This window comes from Scardinius erythrophthalmus (genome assembly GCF_964197995.2).
Source record: "Scardinius erythrophthalmus genome assembly, chromosome: 21".
Lineage (NCBI taxonomy): Eukaryota > Metazoa > Chordata > Actinopteri > Cypriniformes > Leuciscidae > Scardinius > Scardinius erythrophthalmus.
The window spans coordinates 30525627-30553356 of NC_138241.1; the positions used below are offsets into that span (position 1 = coordinate 30525627).

Here is a 27730-nt window from a genome sequence, read left to right on the forward strand (position 1 = left end):
ATACCTTCACGTCGTTGAAATCATGACGCCCCGTTGTACGGTTTCATGTTACGCTCCCAACATGACTGTACGGAATCTTGTGACGCGTAACATAGTTCCCCACACAGCGCCGCCTCAAGCAAATCGCCATTTACGAGCATTTCATAGGCCAAAAATAAACCAATCAAAGCTAAGAAACGAAGACAAGACCCTCCCCCAGTAAATGACACATCAAAAGTTCATTGGTCTAATCCGTTAAGGGTCGCTCTGACGTTTTTACGTGCCCGGAAGCGAGATTTAGTGTACGGATTGTGATGCGGAACTGCTACTATAAAACAAACGCTCCATCATTATCTGGCGCTGGAGAAGAACAGACGGACGCCACGCAGAGTTCATACTCCAACCGTAAACATAGGGATCTTTGTCTCAGCTCAGTCTTCCCCTAGCTCTAGTAATCCACAACCCACGGTAAGAGTGTTCATTAAGAAGTTTTCGTCTCTTGTTAATGTGGGAGCTTAAGCTAGATCGCAATTTAAAAAAAGTATTGCAACTACGCTATAAACGGCGATTTAAGCCTTCTGATCAGAAAGACTTGCTTTTTATTTTTAATGCATCGTGGAGGTCTTCTATTATGCATTTTCTGAACATTTCTAGCCTTCTTGTGGATGAAAGCGTCCACAATGACAGCTCAACCTTTCTCTCTTTCGTTGAAGTGTTCCCGTCCAGTGGACGCCCAGTTTTAAGTCATCGATCGCATCGATCATATTTCTGCATGAAAGTTTGTGCATTTTAGTTTACAACGCAACGATGACTAGATGTAGACCTGAATCATCTGATCTGACGAGTTTCGTTAATGTTTTTAAAAGATGCATAATTTATAAAATCAGAAGTTCATTATGTACAATTATTTAAATTGCCATTTTACAGGTACATAGACGTTTTAATAATTTGTATTAACATTAGTCCAGTCGGACATGACAAAATTAACTTTCGGTTTATTTATATGTCAGATTAAATCTGTAAGCGGTCCGAGTGTTTCGTCCTTGATTCACTAAAAAGAATCGGCACATGAGTTATTCATTCGGGCATCGTACTTCACTGGCCGCGTTTGGTTCACTAAAAAAAAAGAATCGGTTCATAAGAGTCATTCGTCACGCTATGGATTCATTTGAGACATGAGTATTGCAATTTGCAACATTTTACAGTATTTTTAAATTGTTACAAATTTGTACAGTATTTTTTGTAAATGTACAAATTATTCATTATTTTAGTACAACGTCTCTACCCTATATGAGTATTTCTGTTGAACCATAGCATATGTTGGTCAGACTTCTCATTTGCCACTTTTACTTGTGTAAATGTAACGCTAATCACGTGCATAAAAGTAGTTAGTCTCAAAAACAGTTTCCATCTTGTATAGATACTACTTCAACTGTATGCATATTTCTCCATGAAAAGCCAAGGATGCCTCTTGGCTTTATTTCACATTCAGTGTAACCACAGTTATTTTCCATCCCAATCCCACCGCGCTCAGCGAACAGCAGCCATGCCTTTTGGGAACAGTCACAACCAGTTGAAGATGAAGAACACCTGTGAGCAGGAATACCCTGACCTCAGCAAGCACAACAACCATATGGCCAAGGTCCTCACACCTGTGCTTTATGAGAAGTTGCGCTCCAAGCAGACACCCAGCGGATTTACACTGGATGATGTAATCCAGACCGGGATAGACAACCCAGGTAAAGTCCTGAAGCAACTCAAAGTCCTCCAAAGACCACCTCTCGTGCACTTTTAGAACATATTATATTTTTAGAACAACATTACACTACAATCAGAAAGAAGTGTTAATATAGTAGTGTGTTAGTCAGTGACCTTGCTGACACGTGTTTCAGTGCAGAGGGCATCGAATACAATGTTTTCCTGTATAGATAAGAGCAACCTGCCTGGCATGGATAATAAAATACAATTGGCCTGAAAACAGGTCATGAACACTTTTCCGAAAGGAAAGAATGCTCAGAGTATTTGTTGAGACAAATTGTGCTAAACCTATTCAGAACCCAACAGGTGACTTCATCCTTTGGCAGCAAAGTGTAGTATTTTCTTCATTTTTTTTTGACCCCATGTTGTCATGTGTTGCTGGTCATCAAGCAACAGCCAGCTGAGGATGTAGATCATGTAGACATTTTTAAGATGGTCTTAAGAGAAAGCACTTGATGTTAAGAATGGATGTTTTTAGTTAGCAATGCCGGGCTCTAAGGTGCATGGTTCCTAATTTGTGTACATGAACCTTTTTCCCCATCTCAGGCCACCCCTTCATTATGACTGTGGGTTGTGTGGCTGGGGATGAGGAGACCTATGTGGTGTTCAAGGACCTACTGGACCCTATTATTCAGGACAGACATGGAGGATACAAGCCTACAGACAAACACAAGACTGACCTCAACCCCAGTAACCTCAAGGTATGAAGATGAAGTGATAGATCACCCAGAAATGATTCTGTCATTTACTCACCCTAATGTTATTTCAAACACACACAACAAAAGGTGTTTTAAGAATGTTTTTGTCCAAAACTACATTACTCACTTTCATTGTACAGACAAAACCGCTGAGACATTTTCAAAATACAACCTTCTGATGAGTTTTTTGTTGTTGTACTTAATCACTGATACAGTGATATTGCTTATTCAAATGACTAAAACTCTTTGTTCCTGCAGGGTGGTGATGACCTGGACTCCAATTACGTGCTGAGCTCTCGCGTCAGAACAGGCAGGAGCATCCGCGGATTCTGTCTGCCTCCCCACTGCAGTCGTGGAGAGAGAAGAGCCGTTGAGAAGCTCTCTGTGGAAGGTACATCACTGCAGCCCCACATCGGTTTATTTGAAACATGACAAAAAAGATCTGCTGCATCCCAATTTGGATGGTCTACTATTTGTAGAAATTACAAGTCCATGCACACTTTAACAGCTAATATTGCCTACAACCCATTGTGCTTTGGAGGATTCAACTACATACTACATACCACGGTTACTTTAGTTAACTAAAACGAAAACCACAAAAAAAAAATTAACTCAAACTACTATGAAGCACAACAAAATTACTAAAACTTTAAAATAAAAATTAAAACTCATTTAAAATATGAATAAAAACTATAATAGAATCTAAATAGTATATTAAAATATCACTGCAACATTAACCTAGTGTTAAACTAAAAAACATGGTGAAAGTGCAAGACTGATAATCAAGTTGAGGCTTATATAAAGGGGTTTGAGTGATTTTAATAATTATTATCTAACCTGATGAAAAACAGTGTGAACTTTGTTTAATTTATTTTTTAGATTTGCCAATTGCATCATTATGCAAAAACATGATTGGCAGATCAATGTAATGCCTCTTTTCTCTCCAATCTGGTAGGAAGAATTGAGTTAGCATAAATCAAATGAATTGAAATGTAGAGTGTGTGTGTGTATATGAGAATGGTAACTGTGACAAGATGATTGACAGGCGAGTTAACTGTGACAGGATGCATGTAACTGTGCTACAATCTGGTCTGATAAAGCTGCAGTTATGTGGTAGTATGTCCCAAAACTTCTGTTTTCTCCTGCTACACACTCAAAGTGTTTACTTTTTCTTCACAGACAAAGCATTCTTTTAGGCCATAGCATTGGGAATTAGCATTCAGCACTTACTGAAACTCGGTCTTTTGACTCCCTCTAGTGGTGATTTAGTATCATCATGTGTGATTGGACCAACATAAAAGGCTTGTTCGACTTGAACCGGCGCTGCACAGACCGATTGGTTTATGACATCAAAGTACTGTGAGCAATTAGAGAGCAGACAGCTCCTTATGCTTTTGAATCGCTCTCGCTGTACTTTGATGTCATGAACCGATCGGTCTGTGCAGCGCCGGTTCAAGTCGAACAAGCCTAAACACTCCTTACATAGACATTTTTATCTGTAGTCTAGGATGTTTCTTTAAGAAATCATTTATTTAAAAAAAAAGAAAGGAATTAATAACCGATTTGTTGATCTGTCTGCTGTAGCTCTGGCTGTCCTGTCTGGGGATCTCAAAGGGAAATACTACGCTCTGAAGAACATGACAGATGCCGAGCAGCAGCAGCTCATCGATGACCATTTCCTGTTCGATAAGCCTGTGTCTCCCCTGCTGCTGGCCTCAGGGATGGCTCGTGATTGGCCCGACGCCAGGGGCATCTGGTCAGTGTTCTAGATTGTCCTATTTCAGTTTTATAAAAATATGATGATTATTTTTATCGGATACATTTGTATTAGGGGTGGTTAATCTGTCTGATTTCCCGATTCGATTCGATTACGATTATTGAAGTCCCGATTCGATTACAGTCGATTTTCGATTATTAACGATTTTCGATTAGCGATTATTGATTTTCCAGTTCACAACAGTAAACAAAAATACACTAAGTGATTGCAGTATTAAAAAAAGTCAGCTGCTGAATTACTTAACTCTTTTATTGAGTAACAACTCAAAGCACTTTCTGTGTCGTGTAGTTATAACTTCAGAATTATTTGTATGTAGCTTATGTTCTGTAGAACACAGAAATGAATACATCACATTGTGTTGTGACTCATCAAGTTGAACCAAACTAGCTTTTAATACAATGTTGGTATGAGCCACCACAGTATTTTACAAATATAAAAAATAACACAAAGTGAAAATAAAGTGGCATTTTGGCGTTAATATTGAAACGACAGTTACCATGGTGAATACACAATACTAACAAGAACTGTTAATGAAACATGGAAACTGCTCCTGGTGAATAGAATGAAAATCATGCCTGCATGCAAATCCTTCTCAGCTAACACACGACGTACCAGTAACGTGATTTATTGGTATTTTACTTTTATTTCATGACTTACTAATTTACAACGTAACAACGTTGCATGCTCGTAGTTTCCTTTGCACTTTGCACTATACAGTGAAGCGATACACGGCGCGCCCCTCCGCATTTGCGCGTGCAATTGAAGAGTGTGCGCTACGAGTACAGTATAACGGCTGACAGGACAGGAACGTCCGTTTTTCTGAGGTGAAATACTTTTTATTTCAGCGTACACATACGTCACTGCCTGGTAGTTCCTATACTGTGCTGGGTTTTCTGAAGTAGTTGTGATTCGCCTCTCATAACATAACATGCTCTAAATGCACGCAGAGTGGATTTTTTTTTTTTTTTTTTTTTTTATAAAAAATCGATTTTTGAAAATTTGATAATCGATTCATACTCGTCCATAACATACTCGCGATTAATCAATAATCGATTTTTTTCACCACCCCTAATTTGTATCCAGTTTTTATATTTATTTGTTAATTTATATTTATAGAAATCTGTGTTTATATATCAGACACCATACTCTGGCAATCGTTCTTTACTGGGAAATCATTTCATTCTGGCTTAACCATTGCATTTCTGTGCTGGATTTAGAAGACGTTCCCTCACTCATCTTCTCCTTGTTTCCAGGCACAATGATACCAAGACATTCCTTGTGTGGGTGAATGAGGAGGATCACCTACGTGTCATCTCCATGCAGAAAGGTGGCAACATGAAAGAGGTCTTCACCCGTTTCTGCACAGGTCTCACTAAGGTATTACATCCCTGTAATCCTAAAAGCCCGTTCACACCAAGAATGACCACTATATCAGTGCCCACACCAACGCACAATAACGTTTGTTATAAGCGTGCTGCATGAGCTCCTTAAAGCTGGGTGGATTCTGATTGGCTGTCAATGTTTTTATCATTCATCAGCTGGAAAAACTCGTTCTGAAAGTGATTGCAACTATTGTCCTGTTGCTAGTTGAACAAATTTTGAGTTTCAGAATAGGTTTAGAGTTGACAAAACCAAACAAATTCAACCCAGTGTAGGTCAGGTTCAGCGTGTTCACAACACTTAGGGTTTGATGACTGATGATTTGTTAACTCGCTGACTAATTCACTCTGGAGCACATCCACATGAATGTGACATCTGCAGCGAACAGCCAATCACAAAACATAAATTTGAGAAATAAAATTGAGTGATCGTTATATTAAATATAATAAACTGAAACATTTACCAGGCAGGAAAAACAGCTGTTGCCACTAAAGTTTGAGAAGGCAGTTTAAAGAAAGTATCTGACTACTCATAGCTGATTGATGCAGTTTTAGTTTGCAATCTCTAGAGGCCCATTCACACTATGGATCCACATCAGCGGACCGCGACATTGTTTGTTTTAAGCGTGTGCTGAAGTTTAGTCATATGCCGTTTTAAATTCTTGAGCTCTTTAAAGCAGGATGGATTCTGATTGGCTGTCAAAGTTTTTATCGTTCATCAACTTAATTTTTTTTTAGCTGAAATTGATTACAATGATATCTTTCCTCAGTGCCGTTATAGTTGTGATGTGGACTCAGCTATTCTTTTACATTTAGAACTATATCTTAGCATCTATAGCATTGAGACCAGGCTATGCTTGAGCAAACAGTTTGTGAATAGGCTACTACAAATGATGGCTGTGAAAGAGACTGTGAACGCATTGAATAGGATATGTTTAGTTGGTAAATAGCATAGGCTACTATTACACAGTAGCGATAACTTTAAGCGCACCAGAATAAAATGTATAATATTCAGAAGTAAACCGTGTAGCTGACTTACAGATTCAGTTAACATCCACAACTGAATAAGCGTGATGATTCAGGGAGCAGGCTACACAGTGAACTCTGAGAAAACGCCACTTAAGCTCCGCTACTTTCTTCGACCCTCTCTGTCTCTGTGCTCACTCGGTGTGCAGTGTGAGAGGGGGAGTGGCCAGCGGCTAGAGCGGCAAAAGCCAATGTGTGCTATATATTTAACGATATCTTTTGCATTTCTAAGCCAAACAACGTCAAACTTGGCATTGCACTTACTCGTGCCCGTAGCAAGACAGGAAATCTCTTCGGCAGATATGCAAATGACAGACAGACGTTCCTGTAATTTATAGATGGATTATTAAAACTTTATCCATTTTGTTTGTTTTTTGCTTTTCGCATTGCAAATAATTTTTTATTGCCAATACATTCTTTTGAAACCACTTTAAGAAGAACCCTTGTGGAGACCATCTTGTCAAAGTTTAAATAACCACTGTATTTAGCATCTTGTATTGAAACACACTAATTACAGATATTTTGAATATCCTGAAACGTCTTCCTAATAAATGTGCTTTATCTTGTAAATTAAATTATTTCTGGTGTACGCAAGACACTTTAGATAAATAATGGCTTGAACAGAGCTGTAAAAACTCTTGTTCTTTCAGATTGAGGATTTGTTCAAAAACAAGGGTCACTCGTTCATGTGGAATGAACACCTTGGCTACGTCCTCACCTGCCCATCCAACCTCGGCACAGGCCTGCGTGCAGGAGTGCATGTCAAACTGCCTAATCTCAGCAAGTACCGCCAGTTTGAAGAGATCCTTAAGAGACTGAGGCTGCAGAAACGTGGAACAGGTAAGAACTGATTTCAGCTGGAGAACATTACTATTACTACCGGGCATCGAGAACAGAGATACATCATCATGTAAACTGATGGCAATAATAAAGTGGTGCCTCTGTTCATTAGGTGGTGTGGACACTGCAGCTGTGGGTGGTATTTTTGACATCTCCAACGCTGACCGCCTGGGCTTCTCTGAGGTGGAGCTGGTGCAGATGGTGGTGGATGGAGTCAAGCTGATGATCGAGATGGAGAAGCGGCTGGAGAAAGGCCAGTCCATTGATGACCTTATGCCTGCCCAAAAGTAGACTGCATTTCAACCTCACTTCACACATTCTTCTCTCTCCACCTCCCCTCACCTTTGTTAACCGATTGATTTGAATGTTTGTTGACTTGTTCTTGGAAGACACGTTTTATTTAAGGATCCTCTGCTCTGGTCAGTTCTTGTTACACATATAGATGTCTCAGGGCAAAACATGGATGAGAATATCTGAAAATAAAATTTGGCCCATGATGTCTTGCCTTTTGTCTTTATTCCCTGTTCTATCCTGTTTACAATTCTAGGGTTCCCACATTAATTTAACTTTTACCTGTTAAGTTTTATAGTTATTCATGATTTAATTTTTCAAGAATTTGTAGAAATTGTTTTATAGAAATCACAATCTGCAATTTCTACCTAATGCAAAGGTTCAGAAATGAATACGATTAAATATATACATCACACACAGTGTGTTTGCTGATTTGTTGTTTAAGCAACATTTCTTTTTAATGAAGACATTTATTTATTATTTCTTCAACATTAATAATAAAAAATGTTGCTTAAACAAAACACTTAGAATGATTTCTGAAGGATCATGTGACACTGAAGATTGGAGTAATGATGCTAAAAATTTCACTTTTACCAGCACAGAAATAAATCGCATTTTAAATAAACTTTTCTATTGGAATATATTTTAATGTTGTAAAATAGTATTACAACTTGTTTTTACTGTATTTTTTTTCTCTCTCCATAAAATAAATGCAGCTTTAGTGAGCATAAAACACTTCAACTTTTTTTTTTTTTTTTTTTTAAATCATACCAACCACAAACTTTTGAAATTCCTACCACTTTCTTTGATCTCCAAGTTGTGGACCTGCAGCTCACGTGATCCAGAGTCAGGGGAAAAAAAGACGAGTTAAAGATTTAAAAAAAAGAAAGTAATACATTTTTAGATCATTTTGTAGCTGTATTAGATCTCTGCTATGAACACCATGACGCTTCTGATCACAAATAAGGACAACAGCGTTTCTTTATTTTCTCTTTACAAGAATCCTTTAAATAAGCTCACATGTAAAAGTCAACATAATGAGAGAGAGCCCAGAAAACCCTCACACCCAACCATAGCTTTAAATAGCAGGAATCAGACTGCAACACAATGGCTGGTTAAATATGGACCAGAAAAAAAGACTCCATGTACCATCACAATCTTTCTCCTCTTCAAATAAAATATCATTGCATTTCTGCATTATGCATTTTGCCTTCCGACTGAGACAGACTTCTTTAACGAGTCTTGACGAAGACTTCCTTCTCAACTGTGAAATTATGCAACAAGGTTTAAAAACACAAGTGTTGTGTGATGTCATTAGCTGTCTCAGTAACTGAGATGGTTTGTGAGGACAATCAGTGGACTCTCAAACAGCGCAAACATCCAGCTGGGTTTTACAAAACATTTAAGAATAATTTCAGTTATTAGTATCAGCATCCTTAAGGAATCCACACACATCGTAATAAACCAAATCATTCTAACATTAGCAGGTCATAGGTACTGTAACTTTTAGCAACAAAAATGGTTAAGACAAGCATACAGTGAATGGGATAGTGTGCCAAAATTATTGTCATTATTATTGCTCATTATTATATTAATGAGCCAAAATGAAGTGAAGCCATTTTGACCTAAAAGCATCCTTTTAGGTCTGTTTGACAGCATCAGGAACAATATACAAGATACAAACTGAGCTCAATGGAGACTGCTTCATGATTTTGTTTTTCTCTGACCCTATATATGTACACCAGTCTCACTGGCCTGTCAGACCAACCCAGAAGCCCAATATGATCACTGTGACTGTACAATTGCAGCTATTGAATTGATGGTTGCATTTACAACAGCATTTGCAACAACAGGAACATCTCTGGCCACTCTCTGGATGGGTGGAATATTGGGTCCTTCCAAAGTATCCAGAATACCTGCAAACAGAAAAACACAACAATGACAAAATGGCAATGTAAGGCCTGTAAAGAGCGTAACATTGACAAACTAAGCCAACGTCAAAGAACTAGCGCTGATTGTGTTGTCGCCTCACATCGGCTGAGGAAAAAAACCTGCGCTTGAACAGGCCACAAAGACTACAAAGCATGTGTGTTCTGTGCTGTAAGGAAATATCTATCTTTTTTTTTTTACTGTTAACAGTTTTTCAGGGTATTAAATATATATATTAAACAAAATACATTAATTTTTAGCTTAATCGCCCAGCTCTCCTTGCTCTCGGACTCATGTCTTACCTTCAACCATCTTATGGTAAGCGAAGTGCAGGTAGAGCAGAAAGAGCATGTGAAGAGCAGCCAGTGTGCCACACAGTATGAGGCGAGGAGTCTGGCCAACAGCTCGAGAGATGAGCACAGCCACCTGAGAGGAGGACACGAACGCAAGGAATGTGAATACACATCTTACAGTGATACATGCATGATTTTGGCCCTTGTTCATTTTGCTTTACCATGCGTAGAGTAGAGAGTCCTCCAATCACCAGCCAGAGAATGTAGAAGAGCGAGTGGAAGTGGACATTGTACGTGATGAAAAGGACCACACAGTGGCCAAAGAGACCATAACCCTGAGAACAAAGATAATAAGACACTTTATCGCAGTGTGAATTGGGCACATCATGCACTCTTTCCAGGGGTAATGGGAGCTACTTACTAGCAAAGACAACATCTGCAGCATGGTAATCTGAGCGTTGCACAGGTAAGCAAGGAAATAGATGAAGGAAGACACTCCTAGCCAGTATCCAAAACAGGTTCCAATGGCAGTGCCCATCAGCGTTCCCTCTCTCTGTTTCAACAAACAAACACCAGTCAAGAACGACAGACTTCTGATGAAGAAAGCCCGAGTTTCATTTTGGATTAAATTTCTCACTGACAAATGTATGGAACATTGCTTACGATGACGGTTCCTGATGTCTTCATGCCATGGAGCAGAATAGCCACCAGTGTGAACACCAGCATCATTGGTCCATACAGTTCTCCTGCAACTTTCTGGGTTTAGAAGAAAAAATAAGAAGCTAATGAAGCAAAAAGAGCTCAAAACATCTGCCGTTATAAGTCTGCGCTGTCGTGTCCAGTGAAATGAGTAACACGGTTTCGTCCCACTTTTGGCTTTCCGCAATGCTCAAAACTAAATAAAATGTGCTGTGTGACAGCGAGGAAAAGAAATGCAAAATAAAAAAAGTAAATACATTAAAATGAATTAACCCTGTAGAGTCTGACAAGAAATAAGTCAGAAAAAACTATTTTAATTTAAATTGGAATGGTTTACTGAGCCTTTAAACAAACAAACAAGATTTTTCATATTTCATATCTCATATTTCATACTTCAGGCTTTTATGGTGCATATACTATGATATTGGTGAATATAAAGAGTATATTCAAAGCTCTTATTAAATATATTTATATTAAAAAAACACCTACATTTTATTCAGAGGCCCAAACTGAGCAAAAATGTGTAATTTGGTGCATTTACTGATATTTATAATGTCAAAAAGTAAGATGAAATTCTGAGATCTTTATAACAGATGCTTACATAAAGTGCATATAAATATCAGTGTCACTCTATATCTCCCAAAAATGTGTCTTAGCAAGATGATATTTAAATGCTTTTATGATCAAAGCTCAGTAGTTTTTATTGTAGGGGGTAAAAAATATAATGCAATGCAATACAATAATGACTGAGATATGAACAAATAAACTCAAAAGCCAGATGGATCATATTTGATACTCACATTTTAACGTGACTTTTGATGTATGGATAATCAAACTATCAATCTGATGTCAGAAGGCAATGTAGTAGATAGTGTGCAACAGGTATTGATCATGTTGATAATTTAGAGGGCTTAGAAATTTGCATATCAATCATGATACGGTAGACTTTATAGGGTTGATAATATTAATCTCTCGCTCAGGGTTGCCAAACCCCGGCTCTTATCATTACAATTAGACTTGCTTTCTATTGTTTATTGCGCAAGGCTAAAATGATCGAATGCCTTACCTGTGGAAAGTTGATCATTCGGACTGGGATCAGGGATTCCACCAACCTGTGTATTAAGCAGTTGGTCATTGAGTCTGAAGCAGTGAAGCTGCAGTAGATACTGTGAAAGCGCTGCTAGAATGCTTGACATGGATCTTACCTGTTTCTGACTTGAATGGGTTCCACATCAAAGTACGGCCGGAGAATGTCAATATTGGCGTAGAGGTTAAAAGCTTTTGAGGCCTGTCGCTTTCCTGCTTGCCATACCTGTGTAGATACACGCTATATTAGTAACAATCTTTTCTACACACAGCTCAACAGAAATCTATAGAGATACGTTTTTTTTTCAGTATAAATGATTTACACCTGTTGAATGGAAAAGAGCAGCTCAGACATTCTACCTCATTTCATGCACATGTGACTTAGGCCCTGTTTACACCTGGTATTAAGATTAAGGTGTTAATATTAAGTGTTTTGGTCGATCGGGTCACAAGTAGACGAGGGAGACACGTTCCTGTTTACACCTGGTGTTTTAATCCGTCTCTTTCGTCCACTTTTGACCACTTCTGTCCTGATTTCTTTGAGGGTCTATGGAGGGCAGGTAAATCTATAGGCTTTTTCAGATCTTTCAATCTAATGGACAAAATAAGCTCACACAATTTACATATGAACGTGACCGGATATGACGGAAAAACACACGAAGAGCAGGAGCTTTAGTTTCTGCTCTGACAGCCACAAGACCAACCGAACGCTGTGAGTGTGTGTTAGAAATCAGGAAATGGTGAGAGAACATTGTGCTTGATATATTTTTCATCTTCAAACCAAACTTGGATCTTCAGCCGGTAAAGTTTGACTCTCGTCTGGCTAGTGTGCTTTCCATAATGTTTATTCATTAGGCGGAGTGTAGATATTTATTTGATCACATGAGCGTTTACATTACAAAAACAATCTGGTCAAATGTGTATTCTACCTCTGGACAAGCTCAAAACATTTTAGACCCCGTTTACACCTGTATTTAGCGTCGTCCACTTGTGATCTGATCGACGAAAACGCATCTTAACACCAGGTGTAAACAGGCCTCACATGTCAGTCAGGTTCCTAGCCCTCCCTCTGGCTCACCTCATCAGCGACCTGTCTGCCCAACTGTCCCTTCAAGCCCTTCATCCCGAGGAACTCTCCATATTCTCCGTTGTCCTCCTCCGTAGCGGCTGCCTCTTCCGTCACCTCCTCCTCCTCCTTCATGCGCTGATGCATCTCCCCCATATCCTCGAAGCTGGAGCCCGAGGTGTCGTCCATATTCTCCATGTCCACCACAGCCGAGCCGCTGCCCTGGGGTCGGTCACGAGAAAGAGAGAAAGTTCTGTCACAAATACAGCCAATTTTCACACTCCAAATAAGTTAGAGAATTTGATGGAGGTGGAATATTTTCCCTTTATTTTTGTATAATTTGCTAAAGTTTTCTGAATACTGCAAATATATAGAAATTATTAAAGGGTCAGTTCACCCAAAAATGAAAATAATCCCATAATTTACTCACGTTCAAGCCATCCTATGCGTTTATGACTTTCTTCTTTCAGCCAAACACAATCAGAGTTAGGCTATATTAAAAAATATCCTGGCTCTATAATCGGCGCGAATGGAACTAGATTTTAACATTAACTATTAATAAATTGCACTTCTACAGCATTTAATCTTTGTTAATGTTAATTTCACTATTTACAAGTAGCCTACATTATTGAAATCAAAAGTTGTATTTGTTACACCGGCTCCATTGGTCGAAGGTTAGGTTATCTAAATTCAGACCAGAACTAGATCCTATTTGTGATAGATGTAGGCAAGCTCCTGCTAGCCTTTTACACATGTTCTGGACATGCCCAAGTTTGTATAACTTTTGGAAATTGATTTTTGACGCATTCTCAGAAACAATAGGAGTCCCAGTAGAACCATCTCCTTTTCTTGCTTTATTTGGTGTTACACCACAGAACATGCACCTGAGCAGCTATAATTGTAAAATGGTGGCCTTTTGCACACTTCTTGCCAGAAGATTAATATTGTTTAAATGGAAAGACTCTCTTCCTCCCACTTTTTCTCATTGGATTAAGGAGATTATGCAGTATCTTAAACTAGAGAAAATAAGATACTCTCTTCAAGGGTCTGTCCAGAGATTTTATGCAATCTGGCAACCCTTCTTGACATTTGTTGAAAAAATCAAGTAGAGAATACAGTCCCAAAATTATTTTTATCTATATATGTATTTTTATCTATTTTATGTCTATGTATGTATATTTATGTATCCTTTTCTAATAATCTTTACAAGTGTTTTTTTTTTTTTTTTTTTTTTTGTCTGATGGGTATAGGGATGGGTTGTGTCGGGGTTTTGTTGTACACTGTACTGTTTTAGTTCTCCTTTGTTTTTTTGTATGTTGTAAAATCTTGAATAAACAGACCTTGTTCAAAAAAAAAAGTTGTATTTGTTAACATTAGTTAATGCACTGTGAAGTAACATGAACAAACAATGAAAAGTTGTATATATATATATATAACTAAGATTAACAAAGATGAATAAATACAGTAACACATGTTTTGCTCATGGTTAGTTCATATTAGTTAGCCTAATACATTAATTAATGTTAATAAATCAAACCATATTGTAAAGTGTTACAAACAAATTATTTACTCAGAACACAATGAAAATGTAAGTGTGCTTTAGTAAGAGTGGTAAGCAAGATATTAACCTTAATAAACTATAGTATTATCAGGTTATTTATATGACAATGTGTAGAAAAATTACAAAAAAAAAATCATTTAGTTTAGACCGGAGTGAGGTGAAACCAGAAAAAAGTGCAAAGCAAGTTGCTATCTAGCTACTAATTTATTAGCTAACTTTATTCATTGTATATGGTAGAAATTTAGACAATTAGTTAGCCTAAAATTAACTTTTTAATGCTACTTTTTTTATATTGATATGAATATATACCAAAAATAATTATCAGGTCTAGCAAAGAAGGATTTTATCTTACAAAGCTGGGTAGGCAAATGATTGTGGATGCTAAAATGAAATAATAATGTTTTTGGACATGGTACAATGCTAAAACCATGGTTATTTGTACATATGACAAGCTAGCATGTTTCTGAGCATGTAACATGGTAATAACAATAAAATGGCGCTCATTTATCTCCTCCACTTATACAAACCTATATGTACCTAATTGTTTACATCACAGTTTCGCTTACTGTATCTCGAGCAGCTTTGAATAGTACACAAATGGTGCATGAATATGGTAATTAGTGAGCAAGATCCAATAGAAATAAAGATAGTACCAATACGGTGAGGTCAGACTAAGCAAACGGCTTGTTTAACAGAAAAATCGAGTGTTTATGTGGCTGTATAATGCTGAGTTGAGTTAAGGTAAATTACCTGGATAATGTTGTCATCAAAACCACCCCATGGTTCCGTATTCGTGTTTTTGCTTCCTTGTGATGCAGACATTGTTTTGCACTATCACGAATATAAGCAGAAACTTTAGCAGCTAGAACATTAAAACGCTACAATCTATAGTTTGGTTCTGGTGCTCATTTTAGTTTGATATTAAAAATGGTTAGTGTGAATTGTTTTGCCAGCTGTACAGCGCTGAGACAAAAATGTGACGTGATGACGACGCAATTTGTGACGCTACTTCCTCTAATCGCAGATCTAAACTTCCGGATTTTACCCTTTCTTATACTGTCTATGATTTTACCAGACAGACCAGTCTTGGAAGATTTTCATATAAACTTGTATTTAACCACATAAATCAATTACATACGCTCAAAAGCAGAGAACTTCGCCGTTTAATGTCAACATCGGGCAAGCATGTCAGTACGTCATGTCAAAATAAAAGTCGTGTGACCTGTACTGTTTTATTTTTAGTTGAAAACACTGATCTATATAGAATGACCAGTGGTTGAAAATAGTTTTTTTGTTGAACTTCATTTCTAGGTTTGTAACCATATATTATTAGCATCATTATTATTATACAAGACACCATTGATTCCAAAAGTAATTTTTATTTTAATATATCACATTCATGTGAATAAATGGGATTAAGCAAAACAAAATTGTAAACAATTTACAATTTATAAAATAAATATGGCACTAATTGAGACAATATAAAACAAAACAAAAACATAAATAAAACGACTTATGAGACAGTTACTTTAAATTTTGATTTGTTTTTTACTTGTCCATTCATGCTTGTCAAAATTAGTGGATCGTACTACATTAGCATATGTTTCAGTTTATTAAAAAATGTATATATATATATATATATATATATATATATATAGGTAACACATTGGATGATGTATCGTCCTTTACATGCTAAACTCGTACATTAAATAGTTAAAAATTATTAATAAATGTACAATTTTCTGAAGGGGGCACTGTATCCCGTGTACTCGAAGTGTAGGCTATTAAAATCTCAGAAATTTAGTTTAATCGATTTTATCTAAATGGATTTCAATGGTCACTGGATGGCAGCATCACATTTGAGAACGCAATCGTAATATCGCGAGGTCATCATGGTCTCTCGCGTCATTATCCGATTCTTGCACTGTCAATCAATTTGTGCACTTCCTGGGGAAATAGTGAATCATTTCAGGAAAAATGATTTGCTGATTTCAGACAGAAAGGTCTGCAATATGCGTTCGAGGATATATTCAGGCTGTGAACGTGATTCGAAATGAAAGAAAAAAAACAGGGAAAAAGTAAAGTACCGCATCACCTGGGCCCAGTTTAAAAAAATGTAATCTGGATCAAATTGATCCGGATTTGGAAATCCCGTGTTTTGCTATCCAGAATCACCTGATCCATCTTACTTTTATGTCAGTAAAGAAACATTGGATTGGATCACTGTGATCCAAATACCAAATTTCAGGATTACCAAAGCCTTAAATGGAACCAACAGTGTAGCCTACTGGCTTAGCAAAGAACAACAGCTAGGCAAAATACCAGTGGCCACAAATAGCCATTGTTTGTTTTAATTTGAAGAAACTTTTAAGATACAAAATGCAAATTCATTCAGTAACACTTTACAATAAGGTCCATTAGTTAACAACCTAAGTTACCATGGACTAAGAATGACCAATACTTCTACAGCATTTATTAATCTTAGTTAAATGTTACTTTCAACATTTACTAATACATTATTAAAATCAAGATTTGTATTCATAAACTAACACGAACAAACAATGAATAGCTGCATTTTTATTAACTAAAATTAACAAAGATGAACTAATACAGTAACAAATGTACTGCTTATTGTTAGTTCATGTTAGTTAATACATTATATTCATTCTAATAACTTGTGTGACAGGCAGACAGAAACCAAGGCCACATGAGTTAACTGCAGCACTTTGCTGTCCCTATGTGGTTTCTTCATCAGCCTTTGCCTGAATAATGTGCTGCTGGAAATTAGACAACATGCACACCACAAACCATATCTGGTTTATATTTTCTAGCATGGTATTAGGGATCCTACAAGATACAATCTTAAATTTTTTGACTTTGGCTATTGCTCTTTCTACATGCACTCTGTATTTGTCTATTTTCTTTGTCATCTCAACATCTGGGACTGGCATTTGAAGATTTGACTTTGCAAACGGAGGAATGTTTAGATTAAGGCCAAGCTCCTTCACATCTTTCTCAATGAGAAACCCCTTATCCACCATGAGCCCATCACCTTTCTTAAGGTAGCCACACTGAAGAAGACCTTTCAGTAACTCTTTGATTTTGCACTGTCTGAATAAGTCTTGGTCAGAAATGGATCCTGGGTAAAGTGTAGATGCAAACATAATGGAGCCACGAGGATCACAGACTATGAGAGACTTAAGTGTGTTAGTAGAGTTGTATTTAGAGCAAGACTGACTTTGCACTAACAGTGAGCTGGGTTTCTCTATCTTTATCTCTGTGCAATCCAGAATTGCAAAAGTTGTTGCAAACTCTGATTTGTAGTTGCCTGGCATGTTTTCTGTGATGATGTCCCTGTGTGGCCAAACCATCACATTACCTAGCCAATCATACATGAAGTCAATCCATGAACTAAATAAAGTGCTAACACTTTGCATATCAATTTGAAATTTGAAAGCTAGCTCTTTAAGGTCAAAGTTTTGTCTTAGTCTCAGAAGTACAAGTAGAAATTGTTGACGCAAAGGCATATGCTGGATATGCCTGTTTAATTTCTCATATGTCAAGGGGATGTGTGTTTGTGGTACTGTGTCGTTATCTGGTAGTGTGAAAAATCCACACAGTTTGTTAAACTCATCGTAAGTGAACCCAGTGCAGTATCGGAAGTAGTTAGGGACACTGCTGTTATTTATCACCTCGGCTGTTAGTGGGTAAGGAGTCTGACAAGTTCGTATTTTCGCCCTTAGCAAGTCATTTTCCTTTTCTTTTTGAGCAAGAAGAGTCTTCAGTCGTTCCAGTTCCTCCTGTTCTTCTTTCATCTGGGGTTGGTAATCTGTGCACTCTGTAAGAATAAGAATGAAATGATTAGAACTAGTGTTTTATTAACACAGGACATACATAAAATGTAAATAACATTGCAATATTTTTTGTTCTTCTTTCAGATCAGATGAAATGCTATAATGCCATGATGGTCTCAAGGTCTGAATCTGAGGCACTGGAGAAACAAACCAGACAACAGAGCATCAGCAACATCTGGCATTGTGTACACTCTCCTCGTCTTACTTCATCCAGACTATAAGCAGCTTGCCACCAGCATGCCAAGGAAGAAGACACTGCAAACCTCAGCAATGAAGAGAGCCAGTTGCTGCAGCCCAATAGGTAACAAGAAAATAAAGTGTACATGTGTGGCTTTGTCGTCAATCCCAACACCCGCCATTTAGGCACATCTCCTGACAGGAAAGTCCTTCATTGTGACTGCGACAAAAGCTATGGACTTTTAGAACTAAAGTGCCCAGACCAGTACAGCTACAGTTTGTAAATACCTCCAAAAGCACAGTGGTGACACATTCAGTCTCAAACGTAATCATGAATACAATTACCAAGTTATGGGACAGATGGGAATTACTGGGATGCCATGGTGTGACTTTTTCGTGAAATGTGACAATGACTACCATCTGGAACGCATTAAATTTGATGCAGAAATGTGGGGGAAAATTCAATCTAAACTAGACTGGTTCTTTTGTTGAGCATTTCCTACCAGCCCTGTGCAGTTAGACATCACTAGCAAAAAATAAAATACATACCAATTTTGGTGACCAGAGTGCTCTCCTCTTTAGTGGTATCCTCCATTAATGATTCTGTTGCCATCTCTCCTGTAGTACCCATGTCTTGTAGATCACCCCCGACACTGTTAATATAATTTATACACATTTGATATTTCCAAAATAATATGCTTAGCAGGCTATATAACATCTGATGTGAATGTAATTTGTAATGTCATATGTATAAAATAAATATTGTAATTATTTGCTTTTTCTTTATATGAATGACCAAAAAAAAAAAGAGAGAATATAAGAGAATCACCTGATGTTTTCAGTATTATCCAGTATCCTGTCAACTCGTAGTCTTTTCCTCGCTGGCACTGACTCTGGTCGCAACTTTGGCGGACCGGGACGTCTCGCAGGTTTAACGTCATGAGTCAATGCTGGCAGAGGATCAGGGTGAGCGGGTGTCGGCCGGCCGTCAACGAAGTGCTGGAGTTTGATGACAGAGGAATGGACTTAGTCATCCTAAATTACGTCTTAAGTATCTTAAAAGGAGATTCATACAGTACAGACAAAAGGTCAGAAATGTCAGGTAAAACTTCGTTAGGCTCGCTGATGTTTAACTGTTAGCTACCGTAGCTACGTTAAGCTTTTAACAATATATTACTCCGGTGACGACAAATTGTAAAACATGTTCAAAATAAAACAAAGACTGTGCTACGCAGTTAAAAAGGTGCAGTGAGTATAATTGAGTAAACGTTACCTTTGAACACACACAGATGTGTTTGGCTGTGGAAATGTGCAGTGAGTATAATTGAGTTAACGTTACCTTTGAACACACACAGATGTGTTTGGCTGTGGAAATGTGCAGTGAGTATAATTGAGTTAACGTTACCTTTGAACACACATAGATGTGTTTGGCTGTGGAATGATTTCTCAGCTTGTCCAAACTCAGTTGCTGGTGAGGCCGTCCACACAAACGTATCCATTTCATACACTTCTCCAGATTTCTGATAGGTTTAGGGAACGGATGAAATTGTACAGTGCCCAGCCTTTCTGGGTACCTGCTGTCTGCGTTGCAAGTCCCATACGAGCACCGTTTCACCATTTTCTAAGTTAATCGCCGATGCTAGTCTACTACGCCTGGTTTGTCGGACTGGTTTGTTTGTCGGACAAAATGGCGGATAGGTACGGGCTTTTTTTTCCCAGGATGGCAGGGGAAGACTCATGAATATTCATTAGGGAAGTCATCCCTGATTGGTCTTAACCCCAGTGACGGTAGGTTTAGGGCGGGGTTAGGGGTAGGTCATCAGACCAATCAGGGATGACTTCCTCAATGAATATTCATGAGTCTTCCCCTACCATCCTGGGAACGGGGTGGGCACATAATATCGGCGCTATGATTGGTCAGATCGCCTGTCAATCAAACTGTATAGCGGCGGGATAAGTTATCACTTACTTCTTTGAAAACCCTGCCCCGGAGTTAACACCCTGGTATGTGATTGAACTTTTGGATTGAACCAAACCGAATCCTCCTCCAAAGCACAATGGGTTGTAGGCAATGCTCTGGCGCCCCCCTAGGGAGGCGCACCCCACACTTTGAAAACCCCTGAGTTAACTATAACAAACCCCATTTTAAAACTATTATGACGCACAACAAAATTACAAAATCTTTAAAATAAAAATGAAAACTAATTTAAAATATGAATAAAAACTATAATAGTATCCCATTGATACTAAAATATCACTGCAACATTGACCTAAAGTGTTAAACCAAAAAACATGGTGAAAGTGCGAGACAGATAAGCCTAATCAGTTGAGGCTTTAAAGGGGTTTGAGTGATTTTAATAATCATTATCTAACCTGATGAAAAACAGTGAACGTTTTTCTTTATTTTTTTAAGATTTGCCTTGAGAGCTTTGTGCATGAAAGACCCATAACTAGCAGATCAATGTAATGCCTCTTTTCTCTCCAATCTGGTAGGAAGAATTGAGTAGCATAAATCAAATGAATTGAAATGTAGAGTGTGTAGGCTATATGAGAATGGTAACGTGACTGTTTTGGTCGAGATGCTCCTTTATCAATACACACAAACTCCAGATCGGTTGAAGAGTAACGTTTACATTTATTAGTATCTTTCACAGTGGCGCACACTATGCCAAACTCTTTAGGCCCACACCCACTCTCTGCACATGTGCAAACATATACTAGACAGGGCTGCCACTACTCTATAAAATCAGCCACTATCATTACAGTGACAAGATGATTGACAGGTGAGTTTACTGTGACAGGATGCATGTAACTGTGCTTCAACCTGGTCTAATAAAGATGCAGTTATGTGGTAGTATGTCCCAAAACTTCTGTTTTCAAAGTGTTTACTTTTTCTTCACAGACAAAGTACATTATTTTAGGGCATAGCATAGCAAATTAGCATTCAGAATTTATGTTCCTGAAACTTGGTCATGTTACTCCCTCTAGTGGTGATGAGTATCATCATGTGTGATTGGACCAACATAAATATTCCTTACATAGAAATTTTAATCTGTCGTCTAGGATGTGTATTTATTATTTGTATTATTTATTATTTACCAGATCAAAGCCCTTAGCAAGTGCCAGCAAGGACACTGGACGACCTGGGAAGGAGTAAAAAGCAGGACCGTAGGTTGGGCCGACATGTGGAAGATCTCCCAAGCCAGGCTGAGTTTCCTCATAAGGTCCACCTACGACACCCTCCCAAGCCCCAGCAACCGCTGTCTGTGGTATGGCTCAGAGGAGAGTTGCCAACTTTGGCACAACTACAGCACATCCTGTCAAGCTGCAAAAAAGCACTGACCCTGGGACAGTACAGGTGGCGCCATGACAGAGTCCTGCGGAAGCTGGCAGAGATCCTTGAGGAGCGCAGGGCGGAATCAGCCTGTGAGCGCCTACCACCGACATCAAGGCGGCCGATCCACTTCGTCAGAGAGGGAGGAGGTGCCCCCAACATCACGCAGCCACAGAGATCAGCCCTGGCTGGCAGTTGTGAGTGGAACCTTGGAGTGGACCTCGATCGCCAGCTCAGGTTTCCAACAGAGATCACCACAACCAACCTTCGACCAGACATTATTGTCAGGTCTCCCACAGCCCGGACAGTAATTTTAGCAGAGCTCACTGTCCCATGGGAGGGAGGAATGGAGGCAACCTTTGCGAGGAAAAAGATTGGTACCTCGACCTCACAGCCGAATGCAGAGAGGCTGGGTGGTCAGCTGTCAGCTACCTGGTGGAAGTCGGCTGTAGGGGGTTCGTGGGAGCATCCACCCAGCGCTTCCTGAAGAGCATGGGAGTCACTGGGCCCAACATCAGAAAGGCTTTGAAAGACATGGCAGAGACAAAGCAGGGAAGCTTTTTGCTTTGGTTAAGTAGGAAGGACCAGGCGTGGGGAAAGCAAGGGTCCTAGGGTCAGCTGCAGGGGTTGGCAGGGAGACGTTCCTGCCGTTGCTCCACCACACGAGATGTTCTGGGATTAATGGAGCGAAACATCAGTGAAGTAGAAGAAATACATGCAGCAACAGCAGTTTGATCTGCATATTTTTAGCAGTCTTGCACTAAAACCATGCAGCATCAAATGTGCTGAGAAAATTGTTGGTTTATGTGTGTATATATATATATAAGCTTTCTTTTAGTTTATGTAATACACAGACAGGTACATAGCCTATAGCACTACCTAAATCAAACCTGAGTGTAGGTTTTTTTATCAATACTATTTTTTAATATTTGCTGTCTCGTAAACATATCGAAGTATGACGAAACGACAAGATCAGAGCTGTTTTCTTGGATGTTTTTGTTTGCATCAATACAATAGTCAGGGTTCCCACACCTTGGTTAACTTCAAATTCAAGGACCTTTCAAGGACTTTCCATGTCCAATACCCTCAAATTCAAGGACTTAATGTGGGGACACATTTGTTGTGTCCAACAACAAACATTGAGGTACCATGGTACTCAACTTAAGGTATCCAGGGTTTTTCCTGGCTCAAAATAAGGCGGAGGTGGTAAAATCCTAATAATGTATTTTAATAATAAGATAATTAAATTAGTATTTTTTGTAGATCATCATATAGCCTAATGTGTTTCCCACATTATTTTTGTGGGTGGAGCCTGGTACCCCTAGGGGGGTCCGGGGGTATGCCCCCCCGGTAAGAAAATTTTGTACATTTTAAAGATAAATTCATTAATTTGGTGCACTTTGAGTCACCCGAATCCACTGTTTAAAATAAATAATCCACCCGCAAACCGCCCATATACTTTGATTTAGATATCTGCATCTGATCATCACATTACAATTATTCAAATTCTCAGTGTTAAGAATGATATGGTAACATATCACACTGAAGTAGGCTGATTAAAAATTAACATTTATTTAAAATAAAAGTTTTTCTTTTGGCAAAATTACATTTCCTTAATAGCCTAAACAGAGGCTTTACTCCCTTCAAACTTAAATTGTCAAAGTTTCATTACATCACTGTTTGAAAACACTAATTTTTTTGTACCTTTTATAAAGGGCATTTTTCCCCTAATTTTATTAAATGTTTGCTCCATCTTTCATTTCAAATTCTTAAATTTGGTCAATATATTCAATTAAAATAATAAGACACTATGCTGTTACCAATCAAATTAAATAATTTACATTGAAAAATTTTAACTGTATTAAATTAGATTATTTAAAATATTTTTGAATATACAAATAAGGAATGTTGAAAAGAATGATACTTTATGAAACTAAACCGCCAGTAGGAGGCGGCAGGCGACCGTCTTAATGAGCGAGTCATTGAGTCATTCATTCAAACGATTCGAACAAACGGCTGATATTCAGAATGAGGCAGTTTATGAATGGGTAACTGAATCTTTGACTCAACCACTTCGCTCAAAATGCTGAATCATTCAGTATCATTCAGTATAGCTGTGAGATGCGCAATGGTTCTGCTGTGATCTTTGGAACTTTTCGCTGCTGAAACAGAACAAAAACAGTCATTGCGTTCCAAATGTAAGTGACTTAATTTTAACTTTTTTTATTGAACTGTTATGAAATCAGTCTCGGTTTCAATCTTGATGGCTCTCTGGTCGTGTGTAGCCTAGGCTATACAAAATATTGTTTCTTAACTATAGTGTTATAAATAACTGCGCAAGCCTCAACAGCGCAACATTGTTACCATCAGTAGCCTACATTATAGGCCTATATTATTATCAACTATAGGCTATCAATCGCCACTTACATTAAATTAAATAAAACAGAATTATTTATTTTGTATTATTATACTAAAAATTGTTTTAATCAGGACATTTGTCTGGTAGGGACAAGTAGTAGGCCTACAATTCTCTCACTTTCCCCTTCAAAAAAATAAAAAAATACACGTGTCCCGGACAAGCGTTATTGTCGAGCCCTGATATGTTTTCCTTGATTGGTTTTCCCTGAAGAGAATTACGTTGTTGAAAACGAAAGTAAACGTTCACGTTCGTTCATTGCATTTTACCGTGATGAGAGTTCCGTGTCTTTATTAAACTCAACACATTAGGCTATAATGATTTATCTGTCATCCACCCTCGATTTATTGGAATGGAATGTTTGTATTCCTTGGCCCGCCCGACCCGCGATTAGCCGCGATCCGCGAAACACTATACAGTTTGAGAATAGACACAAGTGGTAACAACAGAACCATTACGGTGGAAAAAGTGTATCTGACCATCAAAATAAATTCAAGCACTTTCAAGGACCTGTCTCTATGTATGTTTATTTTCAAAAACTTTCCAGGGCCTTGAAAACATTTTTTCAGATTCACAAACTTTCAAGGATTTCAAGGACCCGTGGGAACCCTGAATAGTACACCTCCCCATCTAAACAAACTTCAAGTCTATCAAGTTTATTGATGACCAACTTCTAAAAACAAATTTACTGTTGTCTTTGTAAAGAAATGTTTGCTTATATGTAGCCTGCCTGGGAGCCACTGCTGTGACGCTGTACAAACACTTCCAGTGTGAATACTCGCACGAGTCCACTGCTGTAGTGACCATGTAGTTGCGCCACTCACGCTTGCAGTGTGAAAGAGAGGTTAGGTTTGATGACTGATGATTTGTTAACTCTCTAATTCACTCTGGAGCACATCCACATGAAAGTGTGACATCTGCAGTGAACAGTCAGTCACAAAACATGAATTTGATTTGATCCACTTTCTGAAGTGTGAGAAAGTGTTCAGAAAATAGTAATTACTATTACTACCGGGCATCGAGAACAGAGATACATCATGTAAACTGATGGCAATAATAAAGTGGTGCCTCTGTTCATTAGGTGGCGTGGACACTGCAGCTGTGGGTGGTATTTTTGACATCTCCAACGCTGACCGCCTGGGCTTCTCTGAGGTGGAGCTGGTGCAGATGGTGGTGGATGGAGTCAAGCTGATGATCAAGCTGATGTCTTGCTTTTTGTCTTAATTCCCTGTTCTATCCTGTTTACAATTCCCACATTAATTTAACTTTTACCTGTTAAGTTTTACAGTTATTCATGATTTAAGAATTAGTCAAGGACTAAATGTTTTATAGAATCATAATCAAAGTTTTATAGAAATCATTCACAAACTGCAATTTCTACCAAATGTAAAGGTTCAGAACTGAACACGGTTAAAGATATACAAAGTGTGTGTTGTTTAAGCAACATTTCTTATTATTAACGTTGAAGACATTTATTTATACATACAAGTAGCACCAGATCAGCATAGAATGATTTTTGAAGGATTATGTGACACTGAAGACTGGGGTAATGATGCTGAAAATTCAGCTTTACCATTACAGGAATAAATTGCATTTTAAATTAACAGTTTTTTTTTTAATTGTAATATATTTCAAGTTGTAATACTATTTTAAAGCATTAGTTTTACTGTATTTTTTGATCAAATAAATGCGGCTTTGGTGATCATAAAAGACTTCAAGCCAACCCCAAACTCTTGAAAACTCCTACCATTTTCTTTGATCTCCAAGTTGTGGACCTGCAGCTCACGTGATCCATAGTCAGAAAAAAAAGACGAGTTAACAAAGATAAAAAAAAGAGACAATACAAATATTGAGATCATTTTGTAGCTGTATTAGATCTCTGCTATGAACACCGTGACGAGTTACAGAGAGTTTAATGGAATCTGTGGTGAGTCTTTTAAGTGAAAGATTACAAGATGCCCTCTTGGTTTCAAAGAAATCCAACAAAACAGTATGAAAATGTGTAATTACCGCATAAAGTACAATATTTACACAAAAAATACACTTGAGTGGGCAATAACGTGAAATAAATTATAAAACATCTAAATGTTGCTCTTAATAACATTCAAACAGTGAAACTGAGCTCAAATCAGGTTTACTGCAGCCGTTTTCACAGACGAGCACCCTCAATACACAGAGGTGCAGAGCAAATTTTCAAAAAGTCCAGATTCGGGTGAACCCTTTACACAAGAGCCGCCCCAAAACACGCAATACTTAAAACCACCACAGAATAGTGCCCGTTTAAAAGCTAAAATAAAACAAAACCCCACAAATCTCCATCTAGTGTCCATTTCCTGAATGATCAGCCTCAACTCATCAGTCTGAAGTGGCGGTGATGGTAATGAGTTGGTTCATCGCTGAACATTCTCAATGTGCATACAAGCGTAACACTGAAAGGTTCAAACCTGTTCTTTTTACAGCATTTAACAACTTGCGCAATAATACGATAATTGTGACCAATGTTAAAGAAATTATTGCTTTAAGCAATGTTACAGTATATACATTTTTTCAAATACATGTTAAGTGGTTTATTAAAAAAAAAAAAAAAAAATTGGGAACTGCTACTTAACGATTGTATCTTAATTTGTTTGTCTATATTGAACTGAACAATTTCATAAATTCCTCTATGTAGTAAGATTAAAGATATTCATAGCTTGAGTTCGCCTGCAACTTTGGAAGCAATGTTTTTAAAAGCGATGGAGTTGCCAGATATCCTCTTAAAACGGACACCATTAAGTGAGAGCCGGGGCAGTTTGCAAACCTCCATCTCCCATTGGACGAGGCTGTCGGAGCGGCTGTCCCCATGGGTACAGAGAAGCAGAAAGCATTCACGCTGCTGGTAACTGCAGCTGTTGGCGTCAAGAACTTTGCGGATCTCATTTATGATGTCGGCTGGCTCCAAGGTGCTGGTGGTGTTCATACTCCAGGTGAAACGGAGAGAGCGGGGTTTCCCGTCTTTTCCATCTTTCCCTTCATCTTTCTGCTGATCCCCAGATACATGGCGACTGCGAGACAGAGCGGAACGGGAATGGAAAGAGAGAAAGGTAAGGTTAAGGCAATGGATAAAGATTATTTTATATACTGAGGTTACTTGTACACGAAGACTTGAATCACAATGGTAGAGATGAATCACTGCAGCGGATGCATGCATGGGTTATCAGCACACATGGGAATTAATGGCAATCAAATGCACAGCAAACTAAGTCATGCATAGAAGCAGCTCCTTTTTAATGCTATATAACATGAATTAGGGCTGGGCAAGTCAGTATTTTTCTGCATGTTAATATTTAAAAATACACCAAAGTCACACTGGCACTTCAGTGAAAACTGAATAATTGTTGTCAAATGTATCAAATAAACAGGTTGAACTGATTCGCAGATATGAACTGAACTCAAACTCAACAAGATGCCATATTTGCTATGGATATTATAATCAGACTATGATGTAACATTCGAAACTAGAGAATTATTACACTCAGCAAAACTAGTCTAATGATGCTCTCTGGCCAAATAAAGTGCATTAAAATC

General features: G+C 38.1%; 4 protein-coding genes across 6 annotated transcripts in view; 1 reads left to right on the forward strand and 3 right to left on the reverse strand.

The window, feature by feature from the left end:
* Positions 1 to 239: 239 nt before the first annotated feature.
* ckba (creatine kinase, brain a) lies at positions 240 to 7954 on the forward strand. The gene is made up of 8 exons (XM_081351100.1): positions 240 to 447; positions 1514 to 1718; positions 2284 to 2438; positions 2694 to 2826; positions 4020 to 4191; positions 5466 to 5589; positions 7268 to 7457; positions 7570 to 7954. The coding sequence occupies exons 2-8, from the start codon at positions 1526 to 1528 to the stop codon at positions 7746 to 7748; spliced, it is 1146 nt and encodes a 381-aa protein (XP_081207226.1). The 5' UTR covers positions 240 to 447; positions 1514 to 1525; the 3' UTR covers positions 7749 to 7954.
* A 757-nt stretch (positions 7955 to 8711) lies between these two features.
* Positions 8712 to 15601, reverse strand: yipf3 (Yip1 domain family, member 3). Its single transcript, XM_081350657.1, has 9 exons — positions 15133 to 15601; positions 12834 to 13043; positions 11875 to 11981; positions 11736 to 11781; positions 10634 to 10726; positions 10392 to 10523; positions 10192 to 10305; positions 9980 to 10103; positions 8712 to 9664 (listed from the first exon to the last, which is right to left on the reverse strand). The coding sequence occupies exons 1-9, from the start codon at positions 15202 to 15204 to the stop codon at positions 9534 to 9536; spliced, it is 1029 nt and encodes a 342-aa protein (XP_081206783.1). The 5' UTR covers positions 15205 to 15601; the 3' UTR covers positions 8712 to 9533.
* Positions 15602 to 16702: 1101 nt separating this feature from the next.
* Positions 16703 to 20130, reverse strand: LOC308681800 (uncharacterized protein). The gene is made up of 4 exons (XM_081350935.1): positions 19819 to 20130; positions 19243 to 19412; positions 18963 to 19066; positions 16703 to 18220 (listed from the first exon to the last, which is right to left on the reverse strand). Exons 1-4 carry the CDS (start codon positions 20029 to 20031, stop codon positions 17118 to 17120), a joined length of 1590 nt encoding a protein of 529 aa, XP_081207061.1. The 5' UTR covers positions 20032 to 20130; the 3' UTR covers positions 16703 to 17117.
* A 5361-nt stretch (positions 20131 to 25491) lies between these two features.
* mark3a (MAP/microtubule affinity-regulating kinase 3a) overlaps positions 25492 to 27730 on the reverse strand; it is a 39061-nt gene continuing 36822 nt past the window's right edge. For 2 of the 3 annotated variants that reach the window (XM_081350946.1, XM_081350945.1), the window contains one exon: positions 25492 to 27207. In XM_081350946.1, coding sequence (XP_081207072.1) covers positions 26850 to 27207 — 358 coding nt within the window. In that variant the 3' untranslated portion in view covers positions 25492 to 26849. The remainder of the gene's footprint in view (positions 27208 to 27730) is intronic. The other variant, XM_081350947.1, reaches the window with a different exon arrangement.